The 23,258-nt window shown below is 40.8% G+C and overlaps 1 protein-coding gene across 1 annotated transcript; it reads right to left on the bottom strand.

Moving 5' to 3' along the window:
* Nucleotides 1–494: 494 nt before the first annotated feature.
* ufd1l (ubiquitin recognition factor in ER associated degradation 1) lies at nt 495–23,258 on the bottom strand. The gene is made up of 12 exons (XM_059983189.1): nt 23,076–23,258; nt 21,069–21,198; nt 19,923–19,955; nt 19,079–19,200; nt 16,718–16,848; nt 14,762–14,834; nt 14,112–14,180; nt 7,831–7,896; nt 6,891–6,941; nt 4,808–4,896; nt 2,750–2,831; nt 495–900 (listed from the first exon to the last, which is right to left on the bottom strand). Exons 1-12 carry the CDS (start codon nt 23,076–23,078, stop codon nt 826–828), a joined length of 924 nt encoding a protein of 307 aa, XP_059839172.1. The 5' UTR covers nt 23,079–23,258; the 3' UTR covers nt 495–825.

The raw sequence follows: 23,258 nt of genomic DNA, 5'->3' as shown, positions 1-23,258 counted from the left end.
CAAAATTTTTGCATTCATATGCACATTGAATGAGTACTCAAAAAATAAACATTTTAAATTCAACAAGAAAGCAAATAGCTCCTGGACATTTCATTTCTTGGAAGTATCCTCTTCCTCATGATAGCCCCATGGTATGATAAATGGAAATAGGAAATATGAACTGCACAGCCTCAATTCAGTAACACAAGTGTTAATTCTTCCATTACATCAGCTTAATAAAAGTGATCTTCCTAAGCTGTAATGTCTTTAATAATCAGAATTGAAAATTTCACCATCCTCGAAGCAACAACTTTACTTGGAGAACGTTACTGCCCTTCTGCACAAGATTTTGGCGTTAGTTTTGCATACTTGGCTTTTCCCCGAGATTGTTCTTATATTTTATCTTGATTAATGCTCAACTGGAGAGTTATAAACTGAGACTTCAGTAAATTAAGTGACTGCTAGCTAAATAGGACAACTTATTGCATGGAATCAGAAAACTAGCAATCCTGAAATGTCAGAAAACAGGTTTACTAAAGGAAGATTATATACATACAGAGCAAGGTGACATTTGTAAACACACCTAAAGATAATTCAGCAATGGCCTGCCGTGTAGAATTCCATTCTTAAACCAGTCACTTCAGTCAAAATCAACTGTCCATTAAAGCTAGACACACAAGAGTGAAAGCCAGTCTGTAAGAGAGATAGTGCAAAGGATTCCATTAGAGAACCATGAATGATTTTGTTAAAAATACGTAGTGAATCAGTCCTTTCCAGTTCCTGTGCATTCTTGCCACTTCCTCAAATGGAAAAGGCCATTCTCCTGCCGTTACAGTGCTCAGCAGCTTAAGGCTTCCTTCCTTTCTTGCGCAGAGACTGTCCTTCTCCAGAGAACGCAATGAACCTGCTAGTTCCAGAGTCCTGCACAAATACAAATGATTGTGAAAATTTAACACAATTCAGCCTTGCTTCACAGTCAAAGCTAAGCACTTCCCCAAAGAGAAATAGCGCACAAGATTGCCATGCTGGAGTGTGGCCCATGACTGCTTTAAAGTAATCCAAGTAATTACAGGAAGAATTAGCAATCAACAAGTCAACTGCTGTGATGAGTGAAGATATTGAGCAATGTTTTTGTTTAATAAACTCAGATAAAACTGTACAAGTTCTCAGACAACAGGATCTACAGAAAGCAGTGAACTCACACGTGTTAATTCTTCCATCAACTTAATAAAAGTGATCACTTTGTAAAGCTTTAATCTTCAAGTCTGAATTGAAAAATTTCATATATTCATGTACAATTTGCACAATTTTCATATGGATGAAATGGCAAAACAGTGCAGATTACAAACACATTGATATTACTGCAAATGCTGGAAATCTTAAACAAAATACAGCAAATGCTTTAAATATTGAAAAAGATCAGACAGTATCTGTGAAGATTGGAAAAGTAAACAGAGCTCGATTTCCAGTCTCTCTTACTCTCCACTAGAACTGCCCGGTCTTTTTAGAATTTCTTGTTTCATCGCATGAGGTTAATGCTGCTCGGTGAAAACCTAATCATATTTGTGTGTGAATCAAAGTGGTTGGCCTCAATCTGCAGATAACAAGCAGTAATCTGAATCCACAAGGATGGGTGGAAAGTTGAAATAAACATCAGACAGCTCATTATTATAATGGTCAACCTTGTCGCAACTTGTACACTTGGTGTGAAAGTAGGTGAGAAGTTTTACTCCTCAGGCCATGGGCCAGGTTGCCGTCCACCTCCATCTGCACCTACACTGGGTTTTTACGATCTCAAAAAATCCAGCAACTGAAGGGGGAGTTGAAAGGCCAGAGCCAAAAGTTAAATACCTTCACAGGACTGCTTGTGGAAGAAGGAATTTTGGCCACCAGAGCTACATTGAATATGTCCAATCCTTTTGCAATCAATCTTCCTATAACAAGATCCAATCCACATCACCTCCTACTCTGACTCAACCAACTCTCTCCCCCAATTAACTCTCCCTATGTGGAAAACCTGCCCTGCCCTCCATCTACCTGGCTGCACCAATGATCAGGGAATTAAAATGATCTTGCATTTAAGTTGGATCGGATTTAGGTTTCCTTGCCTGGCAAACATCTCAAAAATCAAACAACACACACAAAATGCTGGCGGAATGCAGCAGGCCAGGCAGCGTCTATAGGGAGAAGCGCTGTCGACCAAGTGTCCTGATGAAGGGTCTCGGCCCGAAACCCTGGCTCAGCCATATCTCGAGTTTCAAGGTTTTTACCCTCCCATTCCACTCCCCTAGTATCCAGCACATGGACTTCATAATATTGAACAACTAACTGAACTTTTAGATGTAGAATTCAGAACTACAGCCTTGTTAATGCATTTATTTTACACAAGGTCAGGGATGCCAAAGAACATAAAAGAACCACCTAATTCTGCAGCTAATAGAGGTACTCCATTTGCAGAATGAGTATCTGAGTTCACATTTCACAGCAGCACCATTCCTCTTCTTGATTTCAAATTTCACAGCGCATACAAGTGAAGCTGTTTGGCCAAGGTGAGCTAGCAAACCCAGTCCCACTGACACCTTGTGGCTCAGTTCAGTAGAAAGAATTCCAATAGAATACATGATCAATATCCTTTTAAAATTCGCATCAGATTTCCAGCAGGAGCACAAAGTGCACCTTCTATTAGCAAGAGCAGCTCCATTGTTAAACATTTAGATACAGAACCATTACAAACCAACACAACGATCATTTACATACAACATTCACTCACCTCTTCTACTTGTTTTGGCTGTGGCCGTGAATTCCGGATGAAAGTAATTTTTCCTATTTTGAACTCATAGTTTGGAATTCCTCTGTTTGATCAATGGCAAAAATAAAAGTTAGTCTGCAGTTACAGCTGACACAGTCCTGCAATTATGAATACAAAATCTTCAGCTTTTTAAAAAATATATTTGTACTGTAAATACTTGGACACAAAGTATAATTAGGCACTGTTATCTGTCAGAAAGTTGTCGACACCAACAAAGTGCAAGAACTGATCACCTGCCAAAAGATCATTAAACTGCGCTGTTAATCATTTCTCATTCACCTCCCAGTTGACTATATCCAACATTGTGCATTTTCATTTACACTAAAACAGGTAAATAAATTCAATGGGCAAATGGACTAATTCTGCTCCTATGTCTTGTAGCATTATGGTTAATTGAATTAACTATTACTTACATCCTTCATATACATGAGTAAAAATCTTTACATTACGTCTCTGTCTAAATGTGCAAGTTATAGTAATTTGCAATAATAAATAGTATGTACAACAGAACAGTCAATATAACAGAAATACAGTTGTATCAGCGTGAATTAAACAGTCTGATGGCCTGGTGAAAGAAGCTGTCCCGGAGCTGGTTGGTCCTGGCTTTTACGCTGTAGTACTGTTTCCTGAATGGTAGCAGCTGGAGCAGTTTGTGGTTGGGGTGACTCGGGTCCCCAATGATCCTTCGGGCCCTTTTTACACACCTGTCCTGAACAATGGGAAGTTCACATCTACAGATGCGCTGGGCTGTCCTGAGTCCTGCGATTGAGGGAAGTACAATTCCCATAAGAGGCAGTGATGCAGCCAGTCAGGATGCTTTTAGTCTTGCCTCTATAAAGTTCTTGGATTGGGAGGCCCATACCAAACGATGTCATGTCTTTTTCACCACACAGCCGGTATGTACACCCCACATGAGATCCTCGGTGATGTGTACACCGAGGAACTTAAAACTGTTCACCCTCTCAACCCCAGATCCATTGATGTCAATAGGAGTTAGCCTGTCTTCATTCCTCCTGTAGTAACCAGCGCCTTTGTTTTTGCAACATTGGCAACCTATCTATCATGCAGTCATTCCCTACATTGTATTAGTATAAATACGCTACAAAAATTTCATCAGCTTTCAGTGCAGTCATGAAAATATCACTTGGAATGCAAGTTCTGATATATAGTATATGTGCATTATCTTTTAGAATTTCAAAATTTCAATCACAACCCATGCACAGAGAAAAATCAACACACAGCAAAATGTAAAAGACAGAAAATCTTTGGCTCAAATTTCTCGATCTTAGTTATCCAAAAGTCAATGGCTGCATCAGTAATGGTTTGATAATAGGTTATCCACCCATCTCAAACACACTGGGTACACAAAGCAACAAGAACAGGAAGATCAGCATAATTGCCTTTATGTTGAAATGAGCCTTACTTTTTCTTCATTAATGAGGAAATATTTTTAATCTTTCTCCTCTTATCTGAGCCCCTCCAATTTTCATGGTCTTATGACGATAAATATCTAACAATTATACATAGTTTCAAAAAAAAAGATTGGTGATGCAATGTGAAAATAATTAAGTTTAGCATCCAATCAAAGCCGTGAATAAGCATCAGTACTACAATCACCATGCCATTTTTCCCCCCCAACAAATCAACTGGTAAAATTATATCTGACTTCTGGAGAAACTTCTGCCAAGCCCAATGTCTTATACAATGAATGAAATATCTATGGGCCATCTTTCCTTGTAAGATGCTTTGTCCCCTCTTAACCCCTTGATCATATCACTATCTCTGATCACTATTAGAAGTCCTAACAAAACATGCTTGCAGTGATAAAATAAATGGACACCAAAAAAAAAGATAGTTGAAAACTCAAGTTAGTGGAGTGGATCCTGTTAAACCAGAAGGACTCAAAAGATGGAGAATGACTACTTTGATACACTCATGAAAATACCAAGGACAGCCATCCATGACACAGACATCCAACAGTTGATCATGTCCAACCCCAGTTTGTTTTCAGACGTTCACCTTTTAATATCTTCAGGGTTGATTTGTGCTGGACTGGGATCAACTCCTTTCTTTTTTCCATCTAGTCGGTTGCCAGCACCAGTGAATGGCTGAGAAGACAAAACCAGGGCAATGTGTGACTGTATGAGCCTGCTAATTCTCATCAAATCTGTTGTCTGGTTTTAAAACTGGATCGAAGTGACATCAGACATGACCAGCAAGTTCAGGAGAAACAAGGGACGCTTTACCAGTTCAGCAATAAATGAACATTCTGCTATTCATTCTGAGGATTTTGATAATTTTATTTTAAGATTCAAGATTATTTCTTGTCATTCTTAAGTACATGAATGTAAAGGAGAACAAAATGATTGCTAATCCAGATCTGATGCAGCTTTAAAAAGTAAGCATAAAAACATAATAAATATAAAAGCAATCCGACTGCTGAGTGTGGCCGTATATTCACAGAGTGACGAGATGCAGGAGTATCCGTATACAAGGTGACTGACAGGAAATGATAGTGACAAGTGACTCTGGTCAAGAAGAACTGTTCTAGGCAGCAGCAGGGCAGATGAAAACAGTGGACAGCAACTGTGTCAGTGTAGGTATGAAATGTGAAGTGTAAGCTTAAAGTGGCAGTGCATGGGGGTGGGGGGGGGGGAATGAAGGGTGCTGAGAGGCCAATGTGGTTGTAATGCTAGGGGTAGGCAGGGGTTAATGGATGGAGGTATTAATCAGCCTGACAGCATGGGGGAGGTAACTGTTTTTGGGCCTAGCAGTCTTGGTATGGATACACATAGCTTCTTCATTGATGGGAGTGCAGTAAATGAATTTATCAGTCAGGTGAAGTTTATACAGTTGTAATCAAATCAGGAAACAACAACTGGGAGTTTTGGGATATGTACTGAGGAAAGAGAAGCTCGAACATCTTGCAGTGACATGAAAATGTGATGGAAGAAAAAGTCGCAGTCAACGTCACATTACATTCATGAGTTAGATCAACGGATGGCAGGCAGAAGTTTAAGAGCTTATGAGAACTTCTCAAATTAAAGAAAGATGGAAGACCACGAATGCCTACATCAAATGACATGGCACATAATGATGATATTCCAAAATTTGTTAGCCTTCCTACTCTCAGGATTGGGTACGGGGTCAGGAGAGGGGGCAAGAATTTGCACATTAATATAATTTGTCAAAAGTGTATCCATTTCTATGAAATTATTACTGGTAGAACTCAGCAGTCAAGCAGCATCAGTTTGGGGCAAGAGATGCTTCAGCAATTTGGGTTGAGTCTCTGCATCATGCATCAGTACGGGGGGGGGGGGGGGGTAGTGAGTGTAAAGGAAAGTTGGTACTGGGACAGTCAGGACAGGAGCTAGTGCATGTTAGGTGGATCCAGGTAAGGGGGTGGTGATGGGAAAGGTGAACATATACAGAAACGCTGGCTGGACTGATGGGAATGGGAAAGCAACAAGTGTGGACTGGGTTCTGTGAAACTGGAATTTCAGTGTTCACTCCATTGGGCTGCAGGCCACCCAAATGGAATACAAGATGCATTGAGTTTACACTTGGCCTATGACCATCGATCATCTCTTTTATACAATTTTTATAAAAAAAATCACTATTCCAACATTAATCCCACTTTGTTTTGTTCTCCCAACATTCTTGTCAACTCCGCTTCACCCAAAAGATTATATTGCTGATCTACACCAGGGAAATTAACCTACCAATCTGCAGGTCTTTGGGATGTGGGAGGAAACCAAAGCACCTGGAGGAGACCCTCACAGACAGCACCCAGTTCTCTGGCATTGTGAGGTAGTGGTTCTACTAGCTCTGTCACCCAAAGAAAGTTACACCCCATGCGACCTGCAGATCAAGCATCTCATGCTCCACCTGCTCTGCCAGCCAGAATGGTCTGTTCCTGCTCCAAATTCATATGTATGTAATGGCAAGAATAGAACAAGATCTGCATTTGATGCTCAAAACATATTGTATAGGCACTGCAAATAGAAAAGCACCAAGCTTAGCAGAGTTCTCTACAACAAAACTAGAATTCCCAGCTAATCCATTGCAGAACACAAAGTGTTTCATTTTCTACTGTACTTACCCGGAACCCCAAGTCAATTGGCACAAAGGCAGTGTGATCAGCTTCAAGATCCTAGAAACAGGATTATCCATATATTATCAGACAATGGAAATACAGTCAAAAACAAAACAGGCATGTTAAAGTTATGGTGCTATTTAATGATTATAATACAGGAGATGAATCAAAATCCAAATGTCTATTTTTTTTAAATCACATGACTTCCATCGCAGTAAGTAATCAAAAACCTAAGTGATCGATAAGGTTTGTTTATCTTTTTTTAAAAGGAATCTTGTTTCAGTTTTGAATTCCAGTTAGCTGGTTTTGAAAGATCACTTAACAAAATGAAAACAAGATAAAAACCAAACGAAAGCCTGGAGAATGGAGGCTGGAAGCCCGTCTGTGTGTGTGGGGAGGGAGGGAGGAAAGGGGATTGTTTTGTTGTTGTTGTTTTGTTGCTTGTTGTGTTCCACATTGTTCTGCTGAACATTGTTGGTACCGAATTGTGTGGCTACAATTGTGGGTTGCGCAAAGCACACAACCTAGGTTGCATTGGTTCTCCGTGCAACCAACACACTGCACCACATGTTCCGATGTACATGTGACAAGTAAGTCTAAATGCAAAAATCAGGTTGTAAAGGAAAAGATAACTTTATGTGGAGCTACACAATATGACACTCTGCTCTGCACTTTTTTTTTGAAAAAGTGCCATATTTTTTTTAAAAAAACATCAAGAAAACTGATGGGTCCCGAGACGTAATTATCTATCCACGAAGTAACACCTCCGACAAACAGAGAGAGATCAGCCTAGAGTTTTGTACTCAATTATTCACGTTTCTGACAGGAATAATATGGGTAAAAGTTACTTCAAAACCCTTTTCATATCTGACAGATATACAATTCTATATTGTCCGTAACATACTGCCTAAGAATTACAAACGTTTGTAGTTAATATATTCCCTACCGAGGTGTCTTCAGGCTGGTAATGCCTTTCAGGCTCTTTGTAACCCAATGGGGCATCAAAATCCACCTACACAAAGAGAAAATATAAACCATGAACTTAGACAATGTCGGACAAAGAGAACTATCAGATAAGCAGATGATCCAGATTCATGTTTAAAGTACACAACTGGAAATCTCTGACACTATTTGCTCATCACCCATAGCCGGAAGGACCTACAATTGTATAGTACATTTCCAGCCCATTGGCACTCTTTATGCCAGCATGGAACAGTTAAAGAGACCGGGTTGCCAGTTAGTACACAGTTTGCACACCTCAGGCATGGAGATAATTGACATTGTATGTCCTACAAAGGATTTTGAAGAGGCTAAAAAAAGTCAAGTATGATATCCACAGAAATCACATGTACAGTCATGATGCGAGAGCAGTCAGTCTTAATCATGTTTGGTCGCTTGTCACTCAGACTCACTACCAGGATTCATACAGGAATAATGGAGACTTGCATCTAAAGTCAATGCCTTTAAGAAACAAGTGGAAGATTATCATCTTCTGGAGCTTCTAATTCCTGAATGGTCAGAGTTCCAAATATCAGAAGTGTTTTCCTTAAGCCCTGTACCTAATAATGTGATCACCTAGTGTATGTTCATGGTCTTCTGCTGTGGTAGGCCATCCACTTCAAAGTTCAATGTGTTGGGCGTTCAGAGATGCTCTTTTGTTGTAATGCATGGTTATTTGAGTTAGACATCTTTCTGTCAGCTTGAACCAGTCCGGCCATTCTCATCTGATCTCTCTCATTAACAAAACATTCTTACCCACATCACTGCAGCTAATGCTTTTTTGTTGTGTTTCACAATTGTCTGCTGTTACCAATGTTCCACAACTCTGAGGGGCCAAAGGGTACAAAGTAGCCCCCTCCTTTTTGAGAATCGCAAGATCACTATTAATTCGGGTCTGGGACCCAGGAAATGAGAGAGAATCCTCAAGGTTTTGGAATGTGTCCTGGCCTCAGCAAGACAAAGCCACGGATAATGGCCATTGTCTCTTGGAGACGGAATTGTGTATTGAGTACTATCCTATTCATTGAAGCCCTCAGGGGATGACCAGAGTGGGCTGGTTGAGGGATTGCATCATCCCAACCTGATTGACATCTGAGACCCTGTGAGTAAGGATAAAAGCGGGTCTGGGGAACAACCCCTTTAGACACACCAGGAGAAATGTATGAGACCGGTGGGGACTTGTGTGTGTGTCCATCCTTGCCTGGATGACAAGTCCTCCACAGAACGGCCTCGCTAAAGGACGAATACGGATCAAGATCGGATCAAGGAAAGCCGGCAAGTTTCTTTTCTCAGAATCTCTCTCTCTCTCTCTTCCCAACAATTGCAAACCCAGCGGTCCCCAAAGGCTGAAGCCTGTGTGAACTGAAATGAACTTTATATTTCCATCGGACAATTCATTATCCCCTAGACAACGATAGAGCTTATTTCTTATTGATTATTATTATACCCGCACTTTTAGATTTAGTATTGACGACGTATATTATCTGTATGTTTGCATTGATATTATTTTTGTGTATTTTTACTAATAAATACTGTTAAAAATAGTACCATCAGACTTCAACGGATCTCTCTATCTTTGCTGGTAAGTGACCCAGTTACGGGGTTCGTAACATTGCAAACTATAGAGACTGCTGTGAACGAAAACCCCTGGAAATCTGAGATACTCAAACCACCCTGGATGTTACCAACAATCAAAGCTACATTTCTTCCCCATTCTGATGTTTGGTCTGAACAACAATAGTCCCTTGACCATATCCACGAGCTTCTATGCATTGAGTTGCTGCCACATGACTGGCTGGTTAGATATTTGCATTAATGAGATCTTGACTACAGGTGTACCTAATAAAGAGGCCACTGACTGTACTGTGAAGCTGGCCCTTGGCCCTTTGAATTTTGACTCCCTCCTCACTCGCTCTGAGCAAGTGAGAACGGCTGAAATATGAGAGAGATAAGTAACATATTTTGGTGGTGTCTATTATGACATCTCCACGTCTTTCAAAGGCAACAAAATTTTCAAAAATTACATCGAAAAAAGCTGCTAATTCACTTGCACATAAAAGCTAGCAGTGATGTGAAAAGTTCACGATAGTGCAAGGATAACGACAAGCTACAAAAAATAACTCCCTTCGGTTTCTTCAAATAGTGCCATTGATATCTTAAGTCTACTGTGAGAATGAACAGAATCTTGATTTACTAAGCTGGTAACGCAGCATTGAAAAAACTAAGAACAATTACATGCTCTATGGCTTACACACACACAAACTGTTGGAGGAACTCAGCAGGCTGGGCAGCATCTATAGAAAAAAGTACAGTCAACGTTTCAGGCTTATGTGCTTGTCGTTCTATCCTACAATTTAAAGTAGTACATAGAGCTCATAAATCTAAAGACAAGCTCTCTTGCTATATTGCAGATATATCTCCTTACTGTGACAGATGCAATATTGGAGGGGCTCCGTTAATCCATATGTTTAGGTTATGTTTGAGCCTTGAAAATATTGGAAAGATGTATTCCAAACTTTTTCTGTACTTTTTAAAGTTAGTTTTAAGCCCAATCCTTTAACTGCCTTTTTGGTATTGTTGAGGGAAGAACTATAATTTTGGAGCCTTCTCAATCAGTCTCAATCTATTTCTCTTATGGCTAGGAGGACGATCTTGCTTAAATGGAAGGAGACTGCCCCCCCACATGCTCAATGGTTATGTGATGTTATGTCATGTATAAATCTAGAGAAGATTCTTTGTTCGATTTCCAATTCTAACTAAGATTTTCATACATTGTGGGGACCCTTTCTGAGCTATTTAAAAAATCTTTTAACTGTTATTATAATATAGACCTGGCCTATTATTATAAAATACTACAGGTGTCCCGTTTTTCGAATGTTCACTTTACGTCAACTCGCTGTTACAACAGACCCACATTGGTTACCTGTTTTCACTAACAGAAGGTGTTTCCACTGTTATGAAAACAGTCAGCGCACCCTGAGCAGCCAAGCTCATCCCTCAGAACTGCATTCCAGCCAGCATTGCTTAAACACATGCCTGTGAGTATCTGTGCTTTATGTCAATTTACTTTGTGCATCCGTTAGCAAGATGAGTTCTAAGGTATCGGAAAAGCCTAAAAGAGCGCGCAAGGGTGTTACACTTAGCGTAAAACTAGACATAATAAAGCGTTTCGATCGTGGTGAACAAAGTAAGGATATAGTGAGTTTAGCTAAGGGTTTGTGGAAGTTGACGAAGATGATGTTGAAGAGGTTTTAGCATCCCATGACCAAGAACTGACAGATGAAGAGCTGATGAAGAGGAAAGGATAGCAATTGAAGCCAAACGCAGTAGCAAAAGTGAAGATGTCCAAGAACTCAACGGGAAGCGATTGCGTGAGATTTTCGCTGTGATTGACAACACTGCAATGATTGCAGAAAAGTATGACTTTAATTTTGAACAGGTACGTAGGTTTAGGGCAGATTTGCAGGATGGTTTGAGTGCTTACAAAGAACTGTATGATAGAACAATGGGCGAGGCTAAGCAGTCAAGCATACTGTCATTTTTCAAGCCTTGCACATCAGCCACAGCAGACGACGAAACTTGACCTGCAACATTGAGGTAGGCAGACATAGAAGAAGGTGACCTGCCTGCCCTGATGAAAACAGACGACGATGAGATGACACCCCAGTGTCCCACCATCCCAACCTCCGACAACTCAGCCTAACACGCCATCAACAGTGTCCTCACTGTCTTCCCAATTTGGTAAGTGAAACTACACTGGGCGTACATTATTTCTACTTTATATAGGCTGTCTATTTTTATCTGTTATTTGGTAGCTTCATAGCTTAAAGGTTACTGGAAAAAGTGCTTCTGCCAGGAGCGCTTGCACTGTGTGTTTTAGCCACGACTGCTGCCGAGAGTGCTTGCGTGAGATTTTCACTACAGTGGACAATGCTGCAATAATTGTGGAAAAGTATTCCTACATTAAATAGGCTGTGTATTTATCATATCATTTACTATACTATACACTATACTGCATTTACTTTTACTATATGTTACTGTTATTTTAGGGTTAATGTGTTATTTGCATGATTTGGTAGGTTATTTTTTTTGGGTCTGCGAACGCTCACAAATTTTTCCCATATAAATAAATGGTAATTGCTTCTTCACCTTACGACATTCCAGCTTACGAACCGTTTCACAGAAACACTCTACCTTCAAATAGCGGGGGAAACCTGTATATGGTAAAGTATTCTTTTCTTTTTTTTCCTGAGAGGGAACCATGTTGTCCACGGGAATGGTACCAGAGGATTGGAGGGAGGCAAATGTTGTCCCCTTGTTCAAAAAAGGTAGTAGGGATAGTCCAGGTAATTATAGACCAGTGAGCCTTACGTCTGTGGTGGGAAAGCTGTTGGAAAAGATTCTTAGAGATAGGATCTATGGGCATTTAGAGAATCATGGTCTGATCAGGGACAGTCAGCATGGCTTTGTGAAGGGCAGATCATGCCTAACAAGCCTGATAGAGTTCCTTGAGGAGGTGACCAGGCATATAGATGAGGGTAGTGCAATGGATGTGATCTACATGGATTTTAGTAAGTCATTTGACAAGGTTCCACACGGTAGGCTTATTCAGAAAGTCAGAAGGCATGGGATCCAGGGAAGTTTGGCCAGGTGGATTCAGAATTGGCTTGCCTGCAGAAGGCAGAAGGTTGTGGTGGAGGGAGTACATTCAGATTAGAGGGTTATGACTAGTGGTGTCCCACTGGGATCTGTTCTGGGACCTCTACTTCTTGTGATTTTTATTAACGACCCGGATGTGGGGGTAGAAGGGTGGGTTGGCAAGTTGCAGATGACACAAAGGTTGGTGGTGGTGTTGTAGATAGTGTAGAGGATTGTCAAAGGTGGCAGAGAGAGATTGACAGGATGCAGAAGTGGGCTGAGAAGTGGCAGATGGAGTTCAACCCGGAGAGGTGTGAGGTGGTACACTTTGGATGGACAAACTCCAAGGCAGAGTACAAAGTAATAGGCAGGATACTTGGTAGTGTGGAGGAGCAGAGAGATCTGGGAGTACATGTCCACAGATCCCTGAAAGTTGCCTCACAGATAGATAGGGTAGTTAAAAAAGCTTATGGGGTGTTAGCTTTCATAAGTCGAGGGATAGAGTTTAAGAGACGTGATGTAATGATGCAGCTCTATAAAACTCTGGTTAGGCCATACTTGGAGTACTGTGTCCAGTTCTGGTCACCTCACTATAGGAAGGATGTGGAAGCATTGGAAAGGGTACAGAGGAGATTTACCAGGATGCTGCCTGGTTTAGAGAGTATGGATTATGATCAGAGATTAAGGGCGCTAGGGCTTTGCTGTTTGGAGAGGAGACATGATAGAGGTGTAACACGATATTAAGAGGAATAGACAGAGTGGACAGCCAGCGCCTCTTCCCCAGGGCACCACTGCTCAGTACAAGAGGACATGGCTTTAAGGTAAGGGGAGGGAAGTTCAAAGGGGATATTAGAGGAAGGTTTTTCACTGAGAGAGTGGTTGGTGCGTGGAATGCATTGCCTGAGTCAGTGGTGGAGGCAGATACACTAGTGAAGTTTAAGAGACTACTAGACAAGTATATGGAGGAATTTAAGGTGGAGGGTTATATGGGAGGCAGGGTTTGAGGGTCGGCACAACATTGTGGGCCAAAGGGCCTGTAATGTGCTGTACTATTCTTTCTCCAACCAACTTTGTCTTGGTAGGGGTATAGTTTTTTTTAAATAATTATCCATACTAATGTATTTCATCATTATTTTATTTGATAGATCATCAATATGGGATACTGTGATCGTATCACTATGATTTATATATAGTGCATTTTGTGCTATCTTATTTTGATTTATAATAAGCATCCTTATGAATTCTGTATTTGTGCATATGAAATTCAATAAAAACATTGGGAAAAAAAACAAACTTTTCAGGCCGAAACCCTTTGGCAGGACTGCTGAGTTCCTCCAGCATTTTGTGTGTGTTACTCAGATTTCCCAGATCTGCAGATTTTCTCTTGTTTGCTCTATAGTTTATCTGGGATTTGAATTCTTGACCATCTAATGCAAGTTAACAATGCCATTGCACTAAGATTGCCACCTTGAATACTTCTGCAGGGCACCTGGTGAGACAACAGCATATTGATAGAACAGGCAAACACAGTCTCCTTACTGTGTGCTATTAAAATATATTCACAAAACTTCAAGACAGAATGAAACTTACGTTCATGTCGCACTCGATGATGGAAACAGCTTTGTCTGGTTTAGTTTCCATGACCCGGAGCTCATAGATCTGAAACACAGAAAATCTTCGAAAGAAACTTTTCCTTTGTGTACGGGCTGGCCAAAGCACAGCATCTCAGTTTCATGCAGTCTGATATAATACACTGAGTTTGTTTAATGGATGTATCTGAGTGACTTAATACATTACACACAGTGAGACACGTTGTTCAGGCCTATGGGGAAAAGACATTTTGAACTGGAACATCAACTTTCACTCTACAGTCAGTCGTCTTCCTAACTGTTCTGGATGAACGTTAGCGATATTACATATGTACACCAAAACCAAGGTATGATTGTGGCAGGAAATGTTCTCATAAGGTAACTCTAAAGTTTCCTCCAATATGCCCCAATCTATATGACTGTGTTAGAGTTCAAAGTAAAATTTAAATCTTTAAATGCCATCTATTTCTGCAGTCCAATTTTAAAAACTTTCAGATCAACTTGATCATCAGAAGTCCTTTCTCTGCATCCTCTATCAACAGTGCAGAGCCATGAACGAGGAGTAACTCTAACTTGAAGCTGTGTATCTGTCAGACAGCAGAAGTAACGGAGTTAATGAAAATCCCTGCCCATGGACCACGGACCACTCACCTTCTCATTGTAGTTGATGGCAATGACGTCACCAGTGGTCAAGCAGGCGAAGTTCCTCAGGGCATTTTCTAATCTGAGTTGAACATTAAGGAGGACACCAACTGCAGGAGCACAAAGCTGAACATTTATCACAAATACTTCCAGCACTGAACTCATGGACAGATTTGAGATAATGTAATGAAAATAGGTAATCTCAGGGTTAGCTCCAAGGAAGGATCTTCGACACAAAACATTAATTCCTGACCATTCAAACTAATTTTATTTAATCAGCAGCTTTGCCATCTTCAGAAGTTTTCTGATGACCCTGCCATAGTTGGATGCATCAGCAAGGGAGATGAGGCTGAGTACAGGGCTACGGTGGGAAACTTTGTCACATGGTGCGAGCAGAATCATCTGCAGCTTAATGTGAAAAAGACTAAGGAGCTGGTGGTGGACCTGAGGAGAGCTAAGGCACTGGTGACCCCTGTTTCCATCCAAGGGGTCAGTGTGGACATGGTGGAGGATTACAAATACCTGGGGATATGAATGGACAATAAACTGGCCTGGTCAAAGAACATCGAGGCTGTCTACAAGAAGGGTCAGAGCCGCCTCTATTTCCTGAGGAGACTGAGGTCATTTAACATATGCCAGACAATGGCAAAGATGTTCTACGAGGCTGTGGTGGCCAGTGCTATCATGTTTGCTGTTGTATGCTGGAGCAGCAGGCTGAGGGTAGCAGACACCAACAGAATCAACAAACTTATTCGTCAGGCCAGTGATGTTGTGGGGGTGGAACTGGACTCTCTGACGGTGGTGTCTGAAAAGAGGATGCCGTCCAAGTTGCATGTCATCTTGGACAATGTCTCCCATCCACTTCATTAAGTACTGGTTAGGCACAGGAGTACATTCAGCCAGAGACTCATTCCACCGAGATGTAACACTGAGCGTCATAGGAAGTCATTCCTGCCTGTGGCCATCAAACTTTACAACTCCTCCCTTGGAGTGTCAGACACCCTGAGCCAATAGGCTGGTCCTGGACTTATTTCCACTTGGCATGATTAACTTATTATTTAATTATTTGTGGTTTTATATTGCTATATTTCTACAGTATTCTTGGTTGGTGAGGCTGTAATGAAACCCAATTTCCCTCGGGATCAATAAAGTATGTCTGTCTGTCTGTCATGCCTTGGTAATCTGAGCTTTTCTCTAGATATGAGTCATGACCCCCAACACTCCCTCAGCAGTGCATTCTAAGTTCCAGCCACTCTTTTTCCTTGGATCCTCTCTAAACTATTGGTCCCTTACCATTTAAGCCCTTAGTTTTAATCATTTCTATTGAGTGGGGGGGTTGGACGAAGGAAGAGGATTCTCATTGTATACCTTAAATGCAGCTTGCAAATTTCAGGCCCCCCTTCAGCCTCCTCTGCGCAACAGAAAACTGTGTCGAGTCATACACCTCATAACAAAAATGCTCCACTTCTAGACAACATCCCATTGCATCTCCTTTTTCCCCCCTCTCCAGTACAAACACATCCTTCCTATAGAATGATGACCAGATAAGTATATCGTACTCTGGCTTATAACATTTCATAACGTTCATAGAAAGGAACTGGTTCTGTGCTGTACCTTCGGCCCATCTAGTCCATGCCGAACCATTTAAACTTCCTGCTCCCATCGACCTACACCCTGACCACAGCCCTACCATCCAAGTAACCCTTCAAATTTCTCAAATATTCACATGGAGTTTGCAGTGCTACAAACCAACAAAATATAATAATAAAACTGATTCTGATTCATCAAAGTCAACTTACGACATCAAGTCATACACTCCTTATTTATAAGTCACCTAATCTCCATGAAGTAGTAAAATTTTACTTAAAAATAACAATTCAGGCAAAATTCAGTTCTGGAAGATGCACCTTCAGTAATCAAATCACAATCATTGAGTAGAAACAGTTCTGGACTGCAGAAGGATACACAGCTTTGGGATTGGTGATATCCAGGAAATCTGGAGCCTGCGGTTGAAATTTGGAATAAGTGGCAACCATGAGGTTCACACTCTCTACCTGGACCAGGCCCCCTTCCTCCAGAAGCAGGTTCTGCATCATCTAGAGAGGGGGAAAATATGGGTTCAATCACCAGAACACACTGAACTCTTAGTGCAATATCTACCAACCCAACCAGTTAGACAGAGGCTTTACATACTTAGCATAACCAGTCAAGTTAACACAAATACTTGCTGCACCCAGAGTGTTAGAGAGATTTACGCAATGGTTTGGTCAACTTAAGATAGCAGTGGATATGCATAACAGTTCCATTTGAATTGGCTGTTTTTTCAATCTACCCATTTTCAACTCTATATCCTTGTCTTCATTCACATTCTAACCATATAATTAAACCAATTAACCTCAGTTTTTAAACATTTGGTTCACTTAACTTTGTCTTTTTAGTACAAGTTTGCACAAATTTTTCTGCAAAATATTCATTCCTGATTTAAATCCCAAATGATTCTACTCTGATTTTTAAACCTCACATTTCCTTTCATTTCTTTGAGTACTTCCCTAATTCACGATCTACCACCCACAAAGACAAAGGCAACAGGCACTCAATGCCACCATCATTTGCACAATTCCCAGAAAGTCACTTGGAATCTCAGTTTAAAAATACATCTTCCATCCTTTATTCTGGAATTTCCCAACAACGGACAAATCACCAGGACTTCAATAATTCAAGACTGCAGCTCCCGTTCAACAGCATTTAATCCAGCTTTTTCGGTGCCCACAAGAGCTTCTCAGTATTTTCCCAATTGTATTTTAAGTCAAGTCATTCTCGGTTTCCCATTCTCTAGCTCAGGGTTCGCAATCTTTTTTATGCCATGCACCCAGTAGTAATAAGCAAGCTGTCCATGGACCCCAGGTTGGAAACTCCTGCTCCAAGGAACGCAAGTCAATTTAACACCACTCAAGCTCTGGTTTAGCAAGAGTCACTTCATAATTGGTACACCACCCAACAATTCCCTTAGTGTTTTTTTAAAGATTAACTTTCTTTGTCACATGTACATGAAACACAGTTAAATGCACCATTTGCATCAACGAGCAACACTCAGGATTGAGTCTGCAAATATCTCCACTCTAATTCACTAATCCTAAGTGTACATCGTTGGCATGTGGGAGGAAACCAGATCACCCACAGGAAACCTACACGCTCATGGGGAGAAAATACAGACAGTGGCAGGAATTGAACCCCCATCAATGATTGCTGGCACTACTCTAACCACTACGCAACATGCTCCCCTTTTTAAACCATCCCCAGGCCAGAAAACCTCATATCTGAGACTACTCCTTCAATTCAAATGTCAGGCTTCACTATGAAGATCAGTCGAAGGTACAGAGCAGTGATTTTAAACTCTATCATTTCCAGGCATTTGCCAGAGTGGTAGGAACTAATTTTTGAAACATTACTTACCCTTTTAAAAGTAAAGTCTTCACTTTATGGAAAATATTTTATGGACCTTGCTAGTGGAAACGTTTGACAACTTTGCACAACAACAGTCACCAATAAGAAAAACAAACAGCTTATCTGGTCCAGTACCACGAGTTGAGGGAACATTGTTGACCTTACTACTAAAAGCAACTGCTTCTTGCCAGCAACACAGAATATTTAAAAGTATATGTTACTGAATTTTAATCTTTTATCCAAAGGACCAACATGGGTAGGAAAAATGAATTTTAAAATATTTTGTAAATTTATATATAAAGTTTAACAATGTACATTGCCTTAATTCAAATTATTTATTAACTCCTCTGGAGCTGCATACAATGCCCACACAGCTCACTTGAATGCTGTGGTGATACCGTGATTTGACGGTGATAAAGGGATGTCTTAGGTTGGTCGATATTCATACAAGTAAGAGGCATACAGGTCAGTTGTTACACTGAGAGTTTGATCCTGGAATTCGTTGTCCCACCGTCAGTTAGACCAGGGTCAACGCAGAGAATCGAGGTCCAGAAGTCATTGCCCGATGGCTGAAGCCTGTAGACTGGAGGCCCAGAAGCCTGCCCTGGAGATGGACTGCCCGTATGCATGGGTGAGAGGGCAGGTGGGAGAAAGGAAAGGAGCATGTGTTTTGTTGTATTTATTGTGTTCTGTGTTGTTCTGCCAAACGTGCTGTACTGGCACCAAATTGTGCAGAGACACTTGCAGGCTGCCCTAGCACATCCTCATGTGTGATGGCCGTTAATGTAAATGACGCACTTCACTGCGTGTTTCAATGTACACATTATAAATAAATCTGATTAATTCTCCCTGCAGTCATATTCCACAACAACACACACTCACCCAGTGAGGCAGGTAACAGATTCCTTCCTCAGCCACAAATTCCAAAACACCACAATGCGTAATTCGGTCAGTTTTCCTGTTGGTAAGTTTAAAGAGCATTGGGTATGTGATGTTCAGTCGACCTGCCATTAAAAATAAAATATTATTTCAGTCCAGCCATAAAAGGGAAAACAAGAGGAAGGTATATTTCAGGAATAGGGACGTGACCATAAAACCTATTGAGCACTGCTAATAAACCACAGGAACTGAAAATTATGAAGTCAAAGACAGGACTTCATACTTTGCTTGAAAAGCCTACAATGCTATAAAGGTTAGCATGAATTTTGCAGTTTCATGGACACTACATCCTTTGTGTTTCTTTCCCACTGCCACCAGGCCATCGAGGTTCTCTCCTGTCATTCATATTACCCCAAAACCCCTCACTATCCGGACTCAACACCCTCACCCCACTTTGTTCCATCTACCTGGGTTTCTGTTCCTTTTGTTCACTTTTCCTATCCCCTCCATCTCCTGGTTCCATCTGCCCATCATTCCTCCCTTATCTGGCTCCATCCATCAACTGCCAGCACCTGTCTCACTCCCCCTTGTGGCCAATCTCCTGTCTACACGTTGTTCTGATGCAGGGTCTCGACCGGAAATCTCGACCATCCCTTAATCTCCACAATTGATGCTTGATCTACTGAGTTCTCCCAACAGTTTTTTTGTTTCAAAAATACCACTTTATACTTTTAAATATGCAATATTAAGCATGCGGAAAGATGACATGTCACTAGCACTAAATGCTGGACAGAAAACTGTTTTGTTTAACAGTCGTACAAGGATGCACAGAGATTCAGGTACTTACTCAGTTGATCCAAGGCAGACGGCGGCATTATTACTGTACAAGTAGAAACAGCAAATACAATGTAAATTAGTATAATACAAAATATTGTGTGTCTTCACACTAAAATAGAGAAACTCAAACACTTTACCCATGTAAAAGTTTTGAAGTAGACACTTCTTACACAGCATGTGAGAGCACTGCAATCTGCAAAATAGGTCAGGAAACCCTTCAACTGTGCCAAGAAGTTGGCACTTTCCCATTCTGTTAATGTCCAACAGCTGTTGGCTGGTCCACTGACATCAGGAATGGAATATTCCACGGGCAGAGAAAACAAATTATTGTACCTGGCACCCAACAGCAGCGTATTTACCTTTCAATGTAAAGTATAATTCGCAGTGATGAGAAGAGTTTTATTATTAACAAGTTCATAAAGTTCTCATCATTCCCAATATCTATTTTGTTCTGGGATACCTCTACAGTACCTCTTCAGCTCTGAAATACTGTCCAATGGAATAAAGATTGTGGGAATTCAAAGACAAAGTGAAAGAACCATTGTCAACCCCGAGTCCCTTCTTCGTGAGCTGGAATGCAACATAAAGCAATCCAGAGCTTACAAAAATCTACCAATCACAATTTTAGCAGAAGCAGAGATGGATTTCCATATGACCAGGAGGCCATTCAGCCCATCGAGTCTACGACAGCTTGCAAAGCAATTCCTTTTCTCAACAATTTTTCCTGTAATTCTGAGCAAATCCCCCACCAAGATTCTATTACTGATGTACACAATACAGGCAATTTACATCAAGCAATTAACCTACATAACCTCTTATCATTCAGGCTGCCACAGGAAAACTTACAAACTGCAAAAGACAGCACTGGAGGTTAGGATTAAACACAAGAAGCAGTTTTACAAGCTGTGGGATTGTAATAGCCTCACACAGATGCTAAATGACAGTTTGGATGATGGCTGTGGAGCAGTTCAGCTGATTAATAGTTAAGATAGAACTTTCCAATATAGAAATACAAAACTTCGGAGAAAGTAATTCAATAAATTTAAAAAATCCAGATTGCCAAAATCAAAACTTTCTGAAAAAGTAGAATTTGCTTGCCTACCTGTTAACAAAACAACTAGACAATGGGAAAGTGGGTAAAATTCCAACCACTTACTTTTTCCTCCCTTCTCTACATCCGATCGATCACTGCCTGCAAACATCGAGACAGAGTAGCAGCGGTACTGCGTTGAGAACCGATTCCGAAATGCTTGCGGAATTGCTTGGTCGAACATATTAAAGGCAAACTACATTGAAAAGAAATGAGAATTACGAAGAATGTCTCAGAAAGGGTATAACTGCATCAGACTGAGAAAACAAAATCTTTAATGGGTTTGATTAAAAGTTGGAATAAGATACATCATACTTCCAAGATGTATTTTATCAGAGGGCTCTATTAGCATTCATATCATTCTTTTTTTCGAGTTACATTGAATGAACTCCAGGAAGGGAGCCTTCAGAACCCATTCCACTTCCTAAATCAGGAAATTCTAAGCTTCCTCGACATTACCAGGTGGCCTCATAAACTGACAGCAAGTCATACATTCAAGCTTTATCATTTCATTCTGTGTGCTCATTTGTAACTAACTTTCAGGGTGAAAATAGGGAGTCATTAGTACATTTCCTCAGGTGAGGGCAAAGTAAAATCTTAGCATGAGGTCAAAGAGTAAGGAGGCTTATCTATCCACACAGGGAAAAAGAAATACCAATTTCTCTTTCACAAAATCCTATATACACAGGGTCACCTAATAATGTTTAGTATCAGAGACTGACATATTCAAACAATTTCTAATCTTACATACTGCAGTATTCAAGAAGAAATGGCAATAGCAAAATACCATTGCCCAAACAAACATGGAGGGATGAGGAGCATTTTTTAATTATAATCATTGTTAGCACAGGCATAATAATTCCAGTTGTTACCATATTAAGTGATACAAACTTGTAGTATGTCAACAATTTGTGAACAAACTTAGTGACATTTCAGTTCACAATACCAGCATTCACCATATAAAGTAATATGATAAAGCATCCACAAAATTACATTCCTCCAACACACTACTCTTTACTCACACTTCACACACCAATTAAGATATGACACTTAGATCAATGTTTTTCTCCAAACTTTTCCAAATGATGCCCCTTAGCAAAATGGCCCCCATCATTAAACAAGAGCATTAGTAAAAGTTTACACCAGGTAACATAAGGTTAATCAGCCTTGAGTGAAATTCAAAAACTGAATGGCCATCCAGCCCCCTGTAATTGAGACACTAAATTAATCATTTTAAAAGTTACATATAACCAGATAAGCTGAAAGTACACTCCGATTCACAGAACCAACCTGTCACAGCATTTGTGGATTCTGAACCCAAAAGATTATAGGCCTAAAATTAAAATATAGGAGGGCAATAGAAGTGGCTTGTCAGTGCTAGAGATTTTAGAATGAGTCCACTGAAAAATACAATGCTATGCACCTGTTACGTTGCCGCCACAAGTGAATTTTTCATTGCACCTGTACATACATGGAGCTGTACGCAAGACAATAAACTCAACTTTGACGTTGATTACAGGTTAAAAACCTGAGATTCAGAAGACCAGACAGTAATGGAATGGGCTAAATATTCTTCCTAATGACCACGACAACCATATTAAGACCCATCTCACAATACCACTTGGAACACTGCTCAGTTGATAGATTTACTCATTTAACTCTACTTCCCTACCTACCTACTAGCCAGTGAACAGAGGCTTGGCAGCTCAGATACTATATTCACACTCACCACCATTAGAAGTGGCTCCGACACAAAATTACATCAATTGTAATAGAAATCAGCTAACTTCAAATAAAAACATCTTGGCAATCAGCTGGTCGTTTGAGGACACGAACTCTTCCCTCGACTAGCAATGGAGGTAGCTTGTAATTCTTTAACACAAAATCCCTGTCAGTTCCCGCACGCATTCCCAAATCCCAGACATTATAAGGAGGTTCAGTGGGGAATGTCTAAATGCCGTAGGGGGTCTCTCACGTTCAACAATGACTGTGCAATCTCTTCACATAACACCCCAACCTTCCCCTCCCCCATACAACACCGGGTCCCCACCGTGCTCACCCCGGCCACCTTACCATCCTTCCTTCTATGCAGCCTCTGACGAGACAATGTGTGGCTGACTTGGTTCCTCTGGTGATCTCCTGACCGACACCGATTCCTCCGCCGCGCTCCTACACAGGTAAGCACTGCCCGTACGCCGCCGCTGTCCACCGGAACCAGCGCTACAGCCGGGCATGCAGGGAGCCGGCTTCTATTCG

This window comes from Hypanus sabinus, chromosome 10, assembly GCF_030144855.1.
Source record: "Hypanus sabinus isolate sHypSab1 chromosome 10, sHypSab1.hap1, whole genome shotgun sequence".
Taxonomy (NCBI): domain Eukaryota; kingdom Metazoa; phylum Chordata; class Chondrichthyes; order Myliobatiformes; family Dasyatidae; genus Hypanus; species Hypanus sabinus.
Note: the sequence above shows the minus strand (reverse complement) of the source record. Positions and strands in the feature narration are given on the sequence as shown.